General features: G+C 36.2%; 2 protein-coding genes across 11 annotated transcripts in view; one reads left to right on the top strand and one right to left on the bottom strand.

Annotated features, from left to right (window-relative positions):
• sf3b5 (splicing factor 3b, subunit 5) overlaps window positions 1-5,702 on the top strand; it is a 40,728-nt gene extending 35,026 nt beyond the window's left edge. Inside the window, exons 2-3 of one of the 2 annotated variants that reach the window (XM_079636032.1) lie at window positions 4,538-4,625; window positions 5,202-5,702. In XM_079636032.1, the coding sequence (XP_079492158.1) occupies window positions 5,224-5,484 (261 nt within the window). In that variant the 5' untranslated portion in view covers window positions 4,538-4,625; window positions 5,202-5,223 and the 3' untranslated portion in view covers window positions 5,485-5,702. Of the gene's footprint in view, window positions 1-4,531; window positions 4,626-5,201 lie in introns of those variants that run through there. The other variant, XM_079636033.1, reaches the window with a different exon arrangement.
• A 2,867-nt stretch (window positions 5,703-8,569) lies between these two features.
• phactr2 (phosphatase and actin regulator 2) overlaps window positions 8,570-19,417 on the bottom strand; it is a 41,140-nt gene continuing 30,292 nt past the window's right edge. For all 9 annotated transcript variants that reach the window (XM_079636024.1, XM_079636026.1, XM_079636023.1 and 6 more), the window contains 7 exons: window positions 18,323-18,501; window positions 16,810-16,966; window positions 16,520-16,575; window positions 15,519-15,580; window positions 14,267-14,404; window positions 13,320-13,396; window positions 8,570-9,847 (listed from right to left, as the gene is read on the bottom strand). In XM_079636024.1, coding sequence (XP_079492150.1) covers window positions 9,832-9,847; window positions 13,320-13,396; window positions 14,267-14,404; window positions 15,519-15,580; window positions 16,520-16,575; window positions 16,810-16,966; window positions 18,323-18,501 — 685 coding nt within the window. In that variant the 3' untranslated portion in view covers window positions 8,570-9,831. The remainder of the gene's footprint in view (window positions 9,848-13,319; window positions 13,397-14,266; window positions 14,405-15,518; window positions 15,581-16,519; window positions 16,576-16,809; window positions 16,967-18,322; window positions 18,502-19,417) is intronic.

The following is a 19,417-nucleotide window of genomic DNA, read 5'->3' on the forward strand; positions in this document are numbered from 1 at the left end:
CACAAAATATAAGACTGCTGCAGCTGTTTTCAGTTATTAGCAGAATCTCTTATCTAGTTTGAGACTCATGCCAGCTGTAAGGGGCCAATAATTTGGTTCTGTAATACTGTGAAATCAAATAATCATGGTCTTTGAGCTGCCATTTCAGTCATTTTGTTGCAGAGTTCCCCCCACATGCAGTCTTGCAGCAACACCCCGGGGAAATTAAGGAACAGAGAGCCAGTATGTTCAGGACAGCTCAGCATATAACCTAAGGCGAGAGAAACCGCAGAGCGGCAGGCGGGAGGGGGCGGCAGTCATTCAGGTCATCATTGAAGTTCGCATTTAACTGTGACCTTAGGGTGCAGTATTTTTACAGCAATGGAAGATTGTTTCTTTTCCTCTGCAAATATGATCACGTATAAAACCTAATTAAAAAGATGAAATCCATAACATGAAACCGAGGATGAACATTTGGGTTGATTGCTCCATAGAGTTTTAGTTTTTTACATCTGCCTCTTCATCCCTTCCGCTGGCTGTCATTAGTATAACATAATTAGAGGTGGACAAAGTACCTTACTTGAGTGAAAGTACAGATACTACTGGTCAAATATTACTCTGTTACAAGTAAAAGTTGTAAATACCGATTTTTACTTGAGTAAAAGTACAGAAGTACTCGTTTTTAAAAGTACTTAAGTATCAAAAGTAAATGTCAATGCATTGTTTTATTATTGTTGTATGTAATACTTACAGTACCTTATGCCTCTGAATCTATGCCTGCCTGCCTACCCTCATGTCAATATCAAATTTATTTCTAGAACACAGTTCCAATAGTGGGATTGAATGTGAGATTGAATAAGTGCACTCGATAACCTCCACAATGGTTTTGGACACCCAAATGGCTGTTCCCTCAAATAGTTATTTTTTTTTGTCTTTTAGTATGAATATGTTTGCCTTACTGTTATCTATAAGCTAGTGTGCTCCAAAACAATGACAAAATTCACATTTAGAAGACCAAACCCAACGATGAAAATGAAATTCAGGTTGATGGCAGAATCCAACGCCAAATAAACATTAATCTCCAACGCTGGGCAGACGTTGTATTGTGGTTGAAAATGAAAATCGGGTTGACGTCAGAAACAAACATCAGTCGGGTTCTGACTTCAACTCGACTTTCATGTCCAACCAAAGGGCAACCCCTGCAACCAAAATCATCCCCTGACTGACGTTACTTTCTACTCAAGGACCTTGACAGAAATGTAGTGGAGTAAAAATTATGATATTTGTCTTCCAAATGTAGTGAAGTTAAAGTAAAACGTTTCCAGAAAAAATTATACTCAAGTAAAGTACAGATGCTCAAAAAGTAAAAAGTCATAAACTCAAGTAAATGTACCTTGTTACTGTCCCACCTCTGAACATAATTAAAGTTTGACATGGATTCTGTAGATTGCAGAGGAAAACCTATTAAAGGAAACTTAGTTTCTTCTGTTCTGTGTCGCCTACGCTGTTCACGTGAAAACCACGACACATGCGTGTGATGCTGATGCAGGAGCAGGCCAATACTGAGCCGGCGTTCTGACGTATAACCTGGAAGCGCTGCACTGTGATGATTAGAACGTGAACAGCATCAGAGACTGACATGGAAGAGAAGAAATTGTTGAATAAAGTCGATATTTTTTATTTTATTTTTGTGCACAAAAAGTATTCTTGTTGCTTCATAAAATTAAGTTTGAACCAGTGTAGTCACATGGACTATTTTAACGATGTCTTTACTACCTTTCTGGGCCTTGAAAGTGGCAATTACGTTGCAGTCCATGGGGGGTCAGAAAGCTATCTTCATTTGTGTTCCGAAGATAGACCAAGGTTTTAAGGGTTTGTAATGACATGATGGTGAGTAATAATGACAGAATTTTCATTTTTGGGAGAACTAACCCTTTAAGGTTTAGGGGTATGAATTCATATTAACCACCAATTTTCCAAAACGTAACATAGTTACATCTTCAGAAGTCATTTGTAATGTACTGCAGTTGGAAAGCACAGATCAGTTCTTTCCTCTCCAAACCTGTGGTGTACTGTACTGCTAAAATGAATGAGGCTGTCAGAAAACAAGAGACTGGTGATTTTCACACCTCATGTCATTATGAGGACAAAAGAAAAACTGTTAACTTTGTGCCAACAATACTATTTTTATGTGTACGGTTCTCAGCTATCACATATCCACGAATGCCACTGACACCTGGCATTATTAAAAGACAAGTGCTCTTACAAGCCTGCACTCCTATCTCTCCTTTCTATAAAAAAAAAAATAATCACAGTAGCCTATATTGGTGATTTAGAGACAATCATATCAGAATCACTGTGTTTTTACAGTAGACGACACATGATTGTAAATAGCCTACAGTAAGAGAGAACACAAATATCCCTGATAGCACACATACTTTGCAGATATGTCTTATTAATTTGCATGTTCTCATCTAAAATATGTATTTTTAGTCCATTTGCTGATCTGCAATCAGTCCCAAGATGTTTCCTGTCAGAGGTCAATAGAAACTCTCTAAGGCATTTATCATTTATAATGTAAGTTAAACTGCTTTTTAAAAGATGTTTATCAAATATTTGCACGCAACAGATGCTTTCCAGCTGAAGTGCTTTTTAACAGACATCTTGTGCTGTATGATCCCAGAAAATTGCACTAGACGAGTTCTATAATGCACTTGCAGCATGCTCTCTTCCACTGCTGCCGCTAGTAAGATAAGGGTTTGATATTGTAGATGGCAAACTCCATTAGTGACAGATTGTTGATGTTAAGAAAAAAAATGGGCCGCAGAAGTGAGATCATGTCATTTCCTCTAAATTACAGTAATGAGATCAAACAGAACCCATTCAAGTGTCTGATTCCATTTTTGATGACTCACACATACAGTTTTTGAACGTTGAAAAATTAAATGAGGTCTGCTTTCTAAAAGTATCTTTAAAAGAAATAAAGCCATTGTTTTTTTAATGTAGTCAACATCAGTGCAGTAAATCTGCCGTTTCTTTATCATTATACAAACATGATCAGCATATTTCCTTCAAAAAGCAATCACATTTATTATGTTTTAGAACACTTGATTCTGACTGGTCAATTGCAGCATTGAGAAATGTTTTCACATTTTTTTATAGTCTTTAGAGCGCAACAGTTTGGTACCGGAAGTAAAAATCCCATTCCATTTCTAGGTGAATTGATTTTTAACAATAACTTATAAAACTTAAGATAAGACAGTCCTAAAGCTACAGGGTTGTTAATCAACGGTAGGCTATGTGCTTTTGTTGAAGCCATAATGTTTAACGTGGTGTTCCGGGTGAAAACAACATTACCCATGATTCTGGAAAAATCTCCACCAATCACACAATCAAAACAAGCAATGCACCAAGAACTCTAGTGCAAAGTCTGTGATGCGAGTCACGTCGTACATTGTGGGTTTGGTTCATGGCTTATATCTTTTCAGACTTTTTTTTTTAAACCTGAGGGAAAAATTAAAAATATTTCCTGAACCAAGGCCTCTGAAAAACACTGTTGGACTCTGACCACCTTACTTTGAAAAACAGAAGTAGGCTATTTTCTGTGAATGTGACTTCCGAGACTTCAGATTCATTAGCCGCTGTAAATAACTAAAAGGATAACAAAGTGCAGTAAATGGTAAAACTATTTGCTCTACAAGCCAGTGTCATTATGATTTTGATTGAAAATCAAAAATTTGAAATTGAAATAATATTATAACAAATAGGCCTACTCGTTTGCAATATAAAACAGCATAATGGGCTGTTTTTGTACAGGTAAAATAACTGGAAGCGAATAACACTGGAAGCCTTGCACAGTCAAGTTACAAATGGCTGTGTCTGCTCTTAAAAATAAAATAATGTGGATAATGAGTAGCCTACTCTTATGTTTCTTGTATCACTCTGAGGTCATTTCATATCAAAGTTAAAATAGTTAATTAGCTTTCTTGACCTAAAATAACTACTTATTGTAATAAAAATTGCCAGGGAGGGCAGTAATAATTTTAATATAGGCTATATCGTGAGCATGCAACCTTTGTCAGAAGCTCAAGAGTCAAGTTAAAGCTAGAAAACACAAACTAGATGGAAAAAATAAAAGATTTGTTACCTTGTAACCTAAATACCGGTATGCTAGATAACTAATCAACAGGATAAGTAAACTGATCTGTAATAAATGAAAGGCCTAATGTATAATTTTTTATTATCGTTGAAATGTTCACCCTGTTGCTAGGCTGACTGTTTTTCTCACCTGTTTTTTTTTCTTGTTTTTTTTTCTGTGGAATCTTTATGATAGTCAAGTAAGATAATAATATAATATATTCTAAACTTAAAATCAATATTTTATGTCCATGTAGCCGTGTAATAATAAGGGGGGTAATCAGCCACTCCTTATCACAATAATAAACCCCTTTAGAGTGATCAAGACTTCCAACGCATGAGGTTCATCAGAGCGGAACTCTGTCTGTGGCAGTATTTTCCACACCGACAGATATCTGAGTAACTCCTTCCGCTCCTCTTAGTTTCCCGCAGAGCAACTGAACTGAGCTTACTGAACGATTACTGTTAAGGGATCCGTTCGTTTACCTTTCTCCGTTTTTATACCATAGGTAAGTACAATAATAGTGTTCGTAAATAATAACCAACGACAGGATTGTGGTTTAATGAGAAATTTGATTTGAAAAGAATGTAATCCGTTCAGCTAAATTAGCTTAACAACAAACATAACGTTAGGCTAACGTTACTCAATGTCCACAACGTAGTACATGGTACCACAAGTCAGAATAGTTTTCATTTGTTTTTCTGTTTTGATTTACCGCAAGACTGAATAACTTTTGCATTCCGACTTTCCGGGCAACTCTTCATGATCTAAGCTATTTCTTAACTTACTGTGCTTTAACTATTTCTGTTCCCCGATCACACAATCGTTGTTATTAACGTTAGTCCCACCACACTTGAACGGAGAATGAAAGAGCCTAATTTCTCAGGGGAAATATTCCGAATATTTATCGAAACTTGACTTAATATGAAGAAAATCTTATGTTGAAAACAAGTATTTTGGAGAGAACCTTAAAATGTATGATTTGAGTTCTAATGTGAAGAATATTGAAGAATAGCCATAAATTAATGGTTATACCTCTAAAGAGGTTTAAGTTGTTATTATTAATTTTCTTTCTTTGTGTCAGAAACAGATTTTTCTAATCGAAGATGACAGACCGTTACAACATCCACAGTCAGCTGGAGCATCTGCAGTCGAAGTACATCGGCACGGGCCATGCAGACACTAGCAAATGGGAATGGCTAGTTAACCAGCACAGAGACTCGTACTGCTCCTATATGGGCCATTTTGACCTTCTCAATTACTTCGCCGTCGCTGAGAACGAGAGCAAGGCTCGGGTCCGCTTTAACCTGATGGAGAAGATGCTGCAGCCATGTGGTCCACCAGCCGACAAACCTGAAGATGCTTAGGGCCATTGTGACTAAATCCCTATTGGATGTTTTATAGGGCTGTGCTCTTGATATGTTTATTGAGAGATGCACAGAGAGGGAGGGGGAGGTGATCGACCCTGGACACATGGGGGGTGTGGGTGCTCTTTAAATCATCTTGTTTGAGAACCAGTCAATGTTTTCTCTTTTTTTTGTGGTATTTTGTATAGGTTGTTGAACTGCAAGTAATAAATTTGATACCCTCACACAAATGCATTGATTGTATTGTTTTAATATTATAACATTTATTTTAATTACAAAAGTTTAAGAAATTAATACTTTTATTCCGCAAGGATGCATTAAACTGATAAAAAGTGTCAGTAAACGCAATTATAATTTTAGAAAAGATTTGTTTTTCAATTTCCTCAGGAAATCCTGAAAAAGTTATAATAATAATAATATTAAACCGCACAACTGTTTTCAACATTTAATAATAAGAAATGTTTCCTGAGCAGCAAATCGGCATATTAGTGATTTCTGAAGGATCACGTGAGACTGAAGACTGGAGTAATGATGCTGAAAATTCAAATAAGTCTGTAAACGATAAAAGGCCTTACTACAGCAAGTACATTGTAAGGTTGGTCTAATAAGTAAATTTGCTCTCAATGGGAAACAGATCTATTTACATATTCTAAAAAGTGTGGAAAGTTGCTTCGATTCGTTTTGGTATATTGCTCGTTTACAAATAAATCAAGCGAAAGCATAAAAAAGGAGTGGCTTTTTCCAATGTTTGTCTGATGAATCAGCGCAGAGGATATTTGGCATCACCATGACTTCACTGATAAGAGATTTGCAGTCTTTGATCGTGACAGTCAGCGGTTGCCACTATCATAGCAGGGCAATTCCTCGCCAGCTGGCCCCACAGTTTGAGTTATTCTTACAACAGGGTCATTTCTGCAGTGTCAGGATCAGGAACAACATACTGGCACAGCAGAGCACCGGTGGTGCTCATGCTGAAGAAGACCAGCTATTTTTAATTTAAAAAGAGGAATAATGCTGAATTAAGCTGTTGAGGAGTCCAGAAAGATGCCCCAGAAGGAATTGTGTGTAAAAATGCTGCACTTTAGCAGATGGTCATTTCAAACAACCCTTTCAGTCAGTCATTACCCTCCTACACTAACAGACAGAGCTCTTCTTTCAAACATAATCGTTGCTCTGAGAAAAGAGCACCTGGGCTGACCACACAAAAAGACCACTGAGCAAACATTTAATGTCCTTCAGTGGTTGGCGCTAACCTTGACAGCATGTTTTTGAGGACGTGGCTATTGCTACATTTAGTCAACCATAAAACCATCATCTACAGCGGAAAGCCATTGAATATGAGCAGAGGAAGAACTGTCACATGCTAGATAAGTCTTAAGTCAGCTTGTTGTGTGCCCTAGAGCCTAAATGTGCTTATAGATTAAAGGTCATTTTGCTCCAGCAAATCAGTTATGCACAATTAATTTGAAAATATGTCTGTCATGCTGCAATTCAATATAAGATCATAAAGTTTTTTTTTTTTTTTTGTTAATCTGAGTACATCTATGATTAAACATGTGAGAACATATGCCAGCACCATCTGATTAGAGGCACAAGCAACTGGAGAGGAAAAACAAGTTAAAACAAGCATGAAATCAAATGGAGTGCACTTGGCGCCAATGACGACAGCGCTGGTCATCTCTAAAAGGGCTTGATGGGAAATGTGTGACCAGCCGACATATTCAATATTTGCTCTGTATGTGTATGGAAGTTTTTTTCCCCCCAAGAAATAAACTATTGCATATGTCATTTACTGTACTTTTATAAAAGTGGGGGGTGGGGGGATTTGTTTGTCTGTCAGAGCAAACACATGCACAATACTCAATGCATGACTAGTGCGTCACTGGGAACAGTTCAAGAGCACAGCTGACTCCTTTAGTCCTCTTGCGCACAAAGATTTCCTGGACAAAATCCAGTATTTACAATAGCAAGCGTCTGATTTATCACTTACAATAATGACATGTTAATACAATCGTTTTGACTTAATGTCGACAATCTAGCCACTGCAGGATAATGTCTCCTACTGTAGGAATCTAAGTATAAATGCATTAAAATGGCTTTATTTATATGTCAGTGCAATTACAATAAAGAAGCTTATTTTAAAATGCATCTTCGCATAAAAAGGTTTCACATACAGTAACCCTTTCAGCTTGTCGAAGTATATAGATGTATGCTCAGAATAATTTAGAATGTACAGCATAAAATATCAAGTAATTGCTTCTAAATTATACAATCTAAATGATAAAATCTTACAAAAGCTGTACAAATAGCATTTATGCGCTCTACACTTAATAAAGATTATAATGAAAGCTGCTTATTTTGCAAGAAATCCTCTTGTTTTGTTTTACTAAAATGCTCATGGATTTTACAGTTGACTGCAGCATGAAATAAATCCAGCCAGGTGTCCTTGTTTCATTTTGATTCACTGCACAAATATTTTATAAAATAAATGCTCTCATAATGTTTGGTTTCTCAGCCCATTATCTTCATTAAGCACAAAATAAGGCAATAGTGATCTGAGAGCATTTAAATGTAATAGATATATTACTTTTTCATTATATACTATAACACATACATTCTATGCAAAGATCAGTTATTTTTATTACATCTAAATGGCCATTTTGTGTTAAATTTAGTATGTGGTAAGAAGAATCCACCACATAATTCTCAAAAATGATTCCAACACTGAAGACAATTAGAAAGAATGTAAATATGACCCTATCTACTGTACGATTTACTGTACGATTTGGCTTATTTTGGATACAGTTTTAAAACATGAAGATTATACATACACACTTTAAATATGAATATATCTCTCACTACAATGTGAGAATTTCAAATGTGTACACTACACCAATAATCCATACATATTAAATGGTTCTATCATGATTAAATGTTGATAAAATCTAGATCTAAAATGGCGATTTGTAAATGCGAGAGCTGGTCAACCAAGATCTAACTAAATATAAACATTTAAAATGTTAATACAAGTTAATGTGTTTTCTTACCCCTTTAAATGCTTCTCTGTGAAATAAATCAAGACAATATACTGCAATATACTGTATTCACATATATCATACACAGACTGTACAATTGATTTGAAATAATTTAAAAGTTTTCCCAATTTCTAACAACATGAACAAAAAACAAAACAAAAAAAGCTAAAAGATGGACATGAGTGAGCGTCCAGCAAATTCTGTATTTGACATACAATCAGATATTATATAAAGCACCAAAATGTGCAATAATGCAATACTGACACATTCTATATAATGGACTAAAATAATGGACTAGAAGCCCTTTCTGATTTTGAGTTAAAACTATTGTTTTACTACATTATATTGCTTGCGACATCTTGTTCGGCACCACTGTACTTAATAAAACTCACCACATTTATGTACAACCTAAAAGCCAAATCAATGAGACACTACCTGGAATTTTGGGAAAACCGTCATAATGTTTAGGGGAAGTAAAATGCAAGTTAAATAAACATGGATTGTGTCATAAACATGATGATAGTCTATTCCTGAACAGCAGTTATATAGAAGATATGTTACAACATGACCACGCGTATATCAAGTAATCAGACTTTTTTTAAGGAAAAAAAACAACACTGTAAAGGCACAACATAAATCTGATTACATTCTATTATACTGAGGACGGTATTAATCTGGATACAGAGGAATAATGGCAGTAATAAACCTGGACATCACAATGGACCTCAATATCCATGTAATGTACACAGAACCAGATACAGGAGTCTTATCAAATGTTTTGTCACATGCATGGATATTCATAGATATTACTGGACTCTGCACGAATACAGCAAGAAATATGTAATATATACAACAACAACAAAAAAAAACAATCCTCAGAGCTGCACGCATCAACAACGTAAGCCACTGTTGAGTCACTGCACGCGCTCAGTTTTACACTATTGTGCTGAAGTGAACCTTTAGAAAATATCAGGGACACTTAATTAAAAGAGTGTAAGTCTTGTCCTTAGTGTGTGCAAAAAATGTTCCTGATATGAAAACAAACAAACATTGCATTGCTCTATCTAGTTTGAAGGTCTCTCTCTCTCTCTCTCTCTCTCTCTCTCTCTCTCTCTGTTTCAGTTCATAATTGCATTCCAGGCCCATCTTTAGCCACGCTGTAGCCCCCTAGTGGCTGAAAGCAATAACCGAAGCGCATCCAGTGCCAGAGAAGAGCCGGCTGCCGCAGGGAGCCAGTCTGTTAGCCTCTCGGCAGGAAACATGGCGAAGAGACAGGAAGAGAGAGCCAGCACCCCCTCCACCAGGCACCGCCTCAGGGCCGATGAAACCTGCCACAAAACAGAGACAGCAGACGCGAGTTCAGCAGACAGGACACAGAACAGATCTGAGCAATATTTAGAGGAAAAGAGGCATCTACAGGGGAAAGAGCAGCTGATAGGGTCTTTTTATTAGCAGCAAGTCGATCAACACGGCACTTGACGAATAAAGAGTCCTGCCAGATACATACCGGTAGATGTCGAACACATCAGATAATGTAATTGTGCTTAGTTTAAACATTTCCTGAACCCATTCATTCAGGGTGATTTGCAAAAACGACTGTGATGATAGACATCATGTGACTTTTCGCTGTACTTCACGTTTACCCCATCATGCTCACCACGTTTTAGGACCTTAATAGAAACTCTGTCAGCATTTACTCACTGACTCACTCTAATGTTGTTTGTTTCAAACCTGCTTGACCTTTCTTCTGTTGAACACAAAGGAATATTTTGAAGAATGTTGATAGTCAAACCGTTTCAGTTCCCATTGACTTCCATTGTATTTTTTTGTCCATACAATGTAAGTCAATGGCAACTGAAACTGTTTGGTTATCAACATTCTTTAAAATATATTCTTTTGTGTTCAGCAGAAGAAGAAAAATACATACTGCTTTAGAACATCATCAGAGTGAGTAAACGCTGACATCATCAGAGTGAGAAAATGGCGTTTTAATTTTTTGGGTAAAATATCCCTTTAAAGGCACAGTATGTAATTTTTGCGGCTAGAGGTCGCTTAGTCAAAACAATAACAAAGGGTTAGCTCGATGATGCCGTGAACGAGCGTGGAATCATGGGAGTTGTCTTCATCTCCACAGCTGATGGAAAGCAATCCGCCGGGACTCAGGCAGAAATCATGTTCATGGTTGTGCTAATGTATTAAAGTTTTATTAACGTTACTGTGGTGTGAAGTCGGGCGGGGCAGAGAGACTCGGACATTTTACGCTGCTGGTTTTAATATGCTTATATTCTGCAATCGGCCGCTTCCGATCCTTTCACTTTATGCATATTTTATGATTTTATACAGGTCTATTTTATTTGATGAATTAAAATTGTGGGGTAACGCAGAGCTTTTTTACTTGGTCAAAACAATCATACTAATATACATTTGAATGTGTTGAAAGTTATGTTGTAACTAGGGATGTTAACCGATGACCGTTTGACCGATGGTTGACCGTATCAACGTTAACCGATCAAAGTTTTCGGCAGTCGGTTAAAAAAAAAAAAGAAGTGATCTCTAAATTAGTCTATTATAGACAGTGGACTAAACGCTACTACAGTTAGCATCTCATTCCAATATCTTTTTGTGTGAAGTGAACAAATCCCTCTCACTCAATCTTCCATAACTCGCCCGTTTGTAACGTTACTTAATAAACCAATAAAAACATTCGGCGCGAGGTCACAGTGCTTAAATATGAAAATACATCACAAATACGTTTCAGTGGTAACAGATAAGGTGATGATGATCATCGTCTTTCTTTATTATTGTTAGCACTAACGTTACCTCAAACTAAAGCGGCGTCTCTTCGGTTCGGAGCTGTCATTTTCTGAAATGAGCCGCGGCAATGTTTCAAATGAGCTTCTAATGCTAGACAAACGCCTTTATTTTCAACGCGATCACCTTGTACCCAAACCATTTCGAAACTAAGGAGCCATTTGTCCGCCGATTACATACAAGCTCCTCGGCGCCGCGTTTGCGGGACTCATGTTTTACGCTGTTGGGGATTTTAAAAAAGTGACGTGAGTGGAAGGGCGGCGCCGGCGCCGTGTGTGTGTGTGTGTGTGTGTGTGTGTGTGTGTGAGCGGGAGGCAGAGCGGCGGAGAGATGCGACAGAGTTGTGAAATTGCAGGCGCGGCTCGAAATGGCTGTTATTTCAAATAGCGTAGCATATTTTAAACTAATCGGTTAACCGGTTTCAACCGGCTAATGAGGCTCGGTGGTCGGTCAAGATTTTTTTTAGTTTTCGCCATCCCTAGTTGTAACATTACTACGGTGGCTGGTAAGAGACCACATTGCAGTAAGCTAGATTGATATTAGAATATTAATAAAAGCTGGATGACTTGTGTTGCTAAATGCTATGCAGTTCATTTTAAAATATATTGTATGGTGAAGAAAATGCTGTATTACTGTTACTACAAATAAAGCTCTTTCTGATTATTCTAGACTCGCAGTAAATCAAGAAAACAATAGATTCAAACAATAAGACTCACAGTGTTAGACTATATAACAATGATTAGATCATCGGTCTTAAAAAATACATAATAAAATATTAAAGTGGTTTCTACAGAAATAAAATCGAAGGGAACACAGATATGACATCATTGACAGGTGACGCAATTACACGAGCCGCTACACTGTTTGAATCCAGAGAAATCAGCTATTTTAACCAATGTGGGGAACATTTGGGATAATGTAAGTACACAAGTCAACAAAATATATAACATTGTTCTAGTGGTTTCTGGATATTCTAATCCAAAAATCGTACATTTTGTGCCTTTAAGAGAACCCCTTTCCTGTAGGAACAGCCACACTATACCTCAGAAAGATCGGTGGACTAACGGTCAGTGAAAGGCTGATGTTCAATTATTATGAAAATAAAACAAAATACTGACTTCTAAAGAAACTTTCTGCTGATGCTTTATCTCCTACCACATCTAAAATTCCCATATTACTGATTATGCAATTAAAGCTGCAGTCCGTAGTTGTTCTTCTTTGTCTTCATCTCTGTTCGAAATCTGCAATTGCAGTTATTCGCGAAATTATCAACTTTACGTGGGTTGTGCCTCGGCACAGCGCGGATGAATCCAATGTTTTGAGGATAATGTGCGGCTGTCAGCCACCGCGTCGGTGTGGATACTCATTCGGAATCACAGATTCTACTTTTTGGAAGTATGACTCAAATTGTTAACAACATCAGGATTGACTAGATTTAATGCACTTCCGATATTTATCCTTGTTTTCGCATGGGCCCAGTTGCAGTCTCTTTTTTTTCTGTAGCCACTCCGAAGTCTTTTGCATTTTACAACGGGGGAATCTCCAGTTGTCACTGGTGATTGCTGTTTGAACCTTTCTGGATCCGCCATCAAATTGATAAGTTTAATTATATCAAGTGCTGTGAGAAAAGGCTATAAATCTGCACCTCCCGCATCCTCACACGCAATATAGCCTACCAGCCGAGACACCTTCTCTATGTGTACAGATTCCCACGGAAATCCACTGGTACCACTGGAATTGAAAACATTATTACAAGCTTACCGGTTTGAATCGAGCTAAGGCAAGCAGATCGTTTTTAACACTGGCTAGTTATGTACTTGCTCAAAAAATGATTTTGGATAATTTTTAACCCAAAAAAGTTACGGACTGCAGCTTTAATGTCAATTACATCATTTAATTTAAAACTGTATCAATGACAGTTGACTTACTGGACTATAGCCAATAACCTTTCACCCTCCTGATCAGGCTGCTAGTAGTACACAAACGTACCTGGTAAACTGTTTGCTTTCTTCATGGACTTCCATTTCTTTGCTTTTAAATTCATTAAGTTCTTTACGTATAGCAGCCTGTGACAAGAAAAAACAAAATCCATTAGTGACGATGTGATCCAAGTTGAAAACAGATAATAAATTTTTTCAGTATTCTATTGATGAATTGAAAGTTCAAAAGAACAACTTTTATTTGAAATATAAATATTTTGAAACATTATAAATGTTTTATTATGACTTCTGATAAATTTAATGTGTCCTTGCAAAATAAAACTATTTTCTTTAAAAAAAAAAAACTTTTGATCAGTAGTGTATTATAAAAACTGCACTATTCACATTATAATTGTACAATAATGTTAATATACTGTTTTATGAAAAAACAGCACTATTCATTATAATGAACTATTGACCACACAAACATTTGTGAATCACCATATTTTAAAGCACAGTCACATGCCCAGTAGGTGGCATCAGTGACCATACAAAAAGCAAGAAATCTTTTGATATTGATGCAATATTCTCCAACTTGAGAGGGCATTACTTATCTTTATCTTTAGGACCATCAACAGTATAATATAAACTATGCATTTAACAATACAGACAGGTAATAAATGCGTTAATAAATGTTTCTCTCTCATAAATCATAATTAGTTATATAGAAGTTATAGTTTTTCATGTAGATTTTGTACATAAAGTGACCAGGGGTCTATAAATCCATAAAACTTTGTGTTCAACAACAAATACAGCAGATAACAGGTTTAGAGTGACATGAGGGTAAATATTTTAATAATTTTCTGCTCTTTTTTTTTTAGATTGAACCATTTCCACCTTGGGAGAACTATTATATGCTCCAACATTTGCCATGGTGCATGTGCATAAGTGTCTTTACAAGTCTATGCAGCACAGCATGCACAATTTAAAGCAATAGTAAGAGAGAGGAATGCTTACTTTGTCTGCAGGGGTCAACCTGGTCCAGGGCTTGTCAGCACGCCGATCATAGTCTTTAGCTTCTGTGACCTCCACATATTCATTGAACCGCAAAATTCTACGTGCCACCAGTTCTGCGACTGTGGGCCGGACGCTGAGCTACAGACAAGAGCAATTCCTTTAGTGTGTGCAGTCTCCTTCAATATGAGTTAAACATGTTCCTTCTAGCCTACTGTAAGTAATACCTTATGTGAGTGAAACAATGAATGGCAAACAAAATGCATCTTTGATAATGAAGCACGTGATGGTGGATGTGACTGACTTTACAAGTGTTTAGAAGTGGTTTCTATACCTGGAGTCATTTGTCTACAAAGTACTGTCTATTATTGCAGTTTCAGCTAGAACAGGTCAACTTTGAGGAAAATCTCTGTAAATGACTATTGATCTAATTTATAGATCAGTCCTTTTAAATTCTCTGCCCGGATTCTCTCAATAAAGCATACTAAATTAGAAGGGCCAAATTAAAATGGCCAGACTTCCAGACACTACTGGCCACTTCTACAACACATCAGGAATATAAATCTCTTTCTCACTTCACACAACACCTCACACATTACAATTAAGAGTTAGCTAGTGGGTTAATGACATGATCAAATTGACTCTTTAATCTATTTTCACAACATCTTAACGTATTAAATAATAAATTCGAGTACAAGCCATTTAGTCAAGTTGATTAGTTCAAGTCCTGTTCTTAAAAGTGATGCATTATTGAGATACTAGACAAAAAAAGGTTTTAACTTCCTTGTAAGGCCAGCAGGTGGTGCAATGTCCCACAATGATGTCACATTGATGATTGTGATTAATGGCGATTCATAACTTCATGGAGCATTATGCTAAAGTAACAGGGTGTGTTATTTGAAATTAGAGCAATACATTACATTTATACCTGTCAATATCTGACATCTAATTTCTATGGAGGCTCATTTCTGCCACATGAGAAAAAAATCTTACATTTATTTCAAATAAATTGAAATGACAAACTAATTCATAATTATAAGATTTTAAAAACAAATTGACATAAAATGTAAATTATGAAAAATAAGAAATTGACAATTATAACCTCATCTCATAATTTAAGAACTTATGTCATAATTATTATTTACCAAAGCATGATTTTATTTCTTATGTAGCAGAAATCCATACATTCCTGATAGAATTGACAAATTATGAGAATTCAACTCAAAGAAAACTAGTCGATTGCAGAAGGTTGTACCTTTCGGGACAGTCTTCTTTTAATCTCCTGCTTGGCCTCTTGTTCTTCTTCCTCATTTTTCTCTAAAGGGATATTAGAAAAATGATTTTGTTAGTTTTTATCTTATCTAATGACCGATATTTGCACTGAAGTTTAAATATTAAATATTCGACAATTATATAAACAGAGAACATAACTTTCCATTTTAGCACAGCCAAGGTCATTCAAGACTAAACAACATGTATCCGACGACGACGTTTTTAGTCCTCTTTGTCAGTAAGTAAGAGTACAGTGAAAACCAGCTTAGCTGAACAGTAAATAATGGTCTAGAATGAAAGCATGCTCACTGATGACTCCAAAATATGTTTGTGTAACACTGGCCAAAAATACTAAATATGCCATGGGACCATGAGAATTTCTTAAGGATTCTTTATGTATCCTACGCTGACCTGCTTTAAATGGTCCGTAAACCTGCTGTTGTTTGTTGTTGATGATGTCATATGATTTCCAAAACAGTGAAATACCTTTTTCCATTTTTTTAAGTTAACCTGCCAATTCGAAGTGTTAGTTTACTCATATGATAGCTTCAGTTATCAATATCTTTTTTAAATAATGCAGCTTACTTTTACTTCAGGAAACAATACTAACGACTGATTTATACATTACAATACATTATACATTACTCTTTAAAGGATATTTGCAGCCAAGATGAATTACATCTCAGGTAAGTAGTGAGCTTTAGGCAACTCTTTGATTAAATGTTTACACCTCCCTGTTTATCGGCATTGAGCTTAAGGCTTGTTTGAGCTTCATCACATTCCTAGTCTTCATCAATTACATCCAAAGACAACAGAAAATGCTAAATGACACAGTGACTGAGACACAGAGATGCCCATGACTAAATGAATGTGTCTCCATCATCAGAGGCAGTAATAAGCAGCAACAAACATTGGAGCCTAGGGCATCCCAAACAAAGCAACTGTCTACAAACTATGTAAATGAGATAGTGACAGGAGACATACGCTTCAGAATATTGCGCTGCTCGAGCTCTTCTGTGGTGGGCCTTTGACTCAGCCGTCTATGGGTGGAAGAAAACAAGAGTCAGTTTGTGAGGAACCGCAGTGTCTATTGATGAATCTTTAGCTTGTGTTTTGTAAAACCCAATTCATACTCGTCTACAAAACAAGATTATGATAAGAAAAAATTCCGTCGGGAGTATCCAAACTTTTGAACGATAGTACATTGATTATAATAAATTGGCAACGTTAGTATCCAATATATTAGCAGTACAGATCAGGATGATTTAATGTACCTCACTAGTTTACAGCCGATCTGCTGCCACATCTCCTGTCGCTGCATCTCTGAGGTCCGCGGGAGAATGTTCTTCTCTTCTAGATCCTTCTTGCTAGGCCTGTTACCAAGTTTGATAGCAAGTGTGTCCCTGCGTCGAATTTTGATGGCAAGGGAGCCTATTAAAAAGAAAAATAGGGATGCATGATAGTATATTGGTACCATATTTGTTATTGACCGAGTTGTTGTTTTGAAATGTATCATTATAGGTTGATTGGATTATATATATATATATACATATATATATATATATATATATATATATATATATATATATATATATATATATATATATATATATATATAATATATTGCACATAACGATTCGGATATTCAATTGTTACTTGGATTGTAATTTCATTTTTACAATTAGATTACCTTTGCTGTCATCTAACACTCGCTCGGTTCGATTGCCTGGTCTGAATCTGAGTTCGATTGCTTCCCCTCCCCCCGCGGGATTGCGTTCACATTATATAATTTTTTTGGGGTCTGAACCACAGAGCGTTTGCATCATCAAAGCAGCAGTTGTTTACCACAGATGCTTGATAACAATGACGCACGAGAAGACAAAAACTGCACAGTGGTGCTCACTTCACTTTTATATTTCGGTTTTCAAAACTTTTAGTTTTTTTTTTCAAAGGGCCAGCAACCATAACCATACCCTTTTTATGCGGACTAGGGTACAGTTCACGCCGGTGTGCACAGAGTTCGGAAAACAGTGTTCATCCAAACTACCATTAATCTAAAAGTTTATCTTTAAAAACACTGAAATTAGTAAGAATGTAAAATGTAATCTTTAGCCAATTTCAAAATCACAAGTTTTCATATTGCACATTATAATGTTGTGATTCCTAATTCACTTGTAGCATTTAAAATGGTAAAGAATTTCAATAGGGGCCATTTATCAGTTCTTAGCCCTGATCGGCTCATCTGCATCGGACAGAGCTTTAGTACCAATGCAACCTTAGAATAAACTTAATATATTTGCATTCTGACACCAGTGAAACATCTTCAGATTGCAGTGTGGAAAGAACAGAAAATGAGAACCAGGCGTCAGTCTTTGCAGGAATGTGCTCTGCATTGTGCACTGGCAGGAAAGTCTGCAGAGTAACCAGCATGTCAGAAAGTAAACGCTGACTAGAGACAGCATGTTTTTCCAGTTTGACAAACTAAAGGCTTGGACATCCGGTTTGCCAAAATTCTTTGAAGTTACAAGAGAAACGTCTATAATGCAGATACCAAGAATGAAACCTCCAAGAAATGTATCGCCTGTACTTGTGCTACGGGCTGTTTTGATTATACATAAACATCAGGCTGACGACACATACATTTACTAGAATAATCTACATGCATATCCAGAAAAGCAGAATATTTAAAGATTTTCACTTACATCATTTTAATTTGGCTCAAATTGTTTTATTGGACAGAAAATGTAGAGAAACGAGGGATTTAAACAACTAGACTTGAACACATACTAGAGGTATACTCATCATCTTCTTCATCCTCCTCTTCTTCGTCCTTGTAGAGTATAGGTCCATCTGAATCATCTGAGTCGTTGGCCTGGTTTTCTCGAATGGAGTCAGGAATGACGGTCACCTCAGGGTTTTCCACATTGACGGTTTGTTGTCTATCTCCCTCTGCAGTCCCAACAATCCTACAAAAGGCCAAGCCAAACACTCATTTAGTTTACCTAAAATATTCATTAGGATGAGCCGTTATCATAATCAGGGAAAGAAGACAACATTCAAGACTTTAAAGACGTCATAGCAATCATTTTTTAAATTAATATTTTTCCTGAGGTCCATTTATAATGTTAGTAACATTTTTTGTGCTAAGAGAGTCATAATTTAGTTTTTCATGGCCATTTTCTCTCCTCTCTCTAACTTTTTGAACTAAAAGGTTTATTTTTGGCTGCTGTGCCTTTAAGAAACGGCCACTTCATATGTGAGATGATTGCTACGCTTCAGAGATCACACTTTTTTTTGTTAACTTAATATTTTAAGTAGCACAAGTTTGACAATCTGTCCTGTTGATTAATTTTGATATAACACCTTCAGTGCAGTTGTAATGCTGCAATGCAGTAGGTTTGGCTAACAAAAGTTGAGATCCAAAAACTAAATCAGAAAGGGCTACATTATAATTATGATAATGTTCCAAACAAGACAACAATATTACTAAAACTTTAGCACTAGTAACCACATTTCCTATCACACAAGTTACAATATCAAAGTCTATTTGATGTCTCATGAAATATTGGTTACAAAACCATTTTGGCCAACTATAAAAAAAAAACAGCACAACTAAAAATAAAGAACAATGCTTTAACCTGAAGTTACATTGGATAAATAGATTAGTTGCACTACCAGTCAAAAACCAGTCAGTAAGTTTTGTTTTTATTTTTCTGGAAGAAATTAATGTTATTCAGTCAGGACCTATTCAAAAGCAACTACATATACTTAAAGTTAAAGTAAAAAATCAAATAAATGCTGTTCTTTTTAACTTTCTATTCCAAAAAATCCTGAAAAAAAAACAATCATGCTTTCCACAAAAATATTAAGCTTTTTTCAATA

Source organism: Phoxinus phoxinus (genome assembly GCF_949152265.1).
Source record: "Phoxinus phoxinus genome assembly, chromosome: 14".
NCBI classification, from domain to species: Eukaryota; Metazoa; Chordata; class Actinopteri; order Cypriniformes; family Leuciscidae; genus Phoxinus; species Phoxinus phoxinus.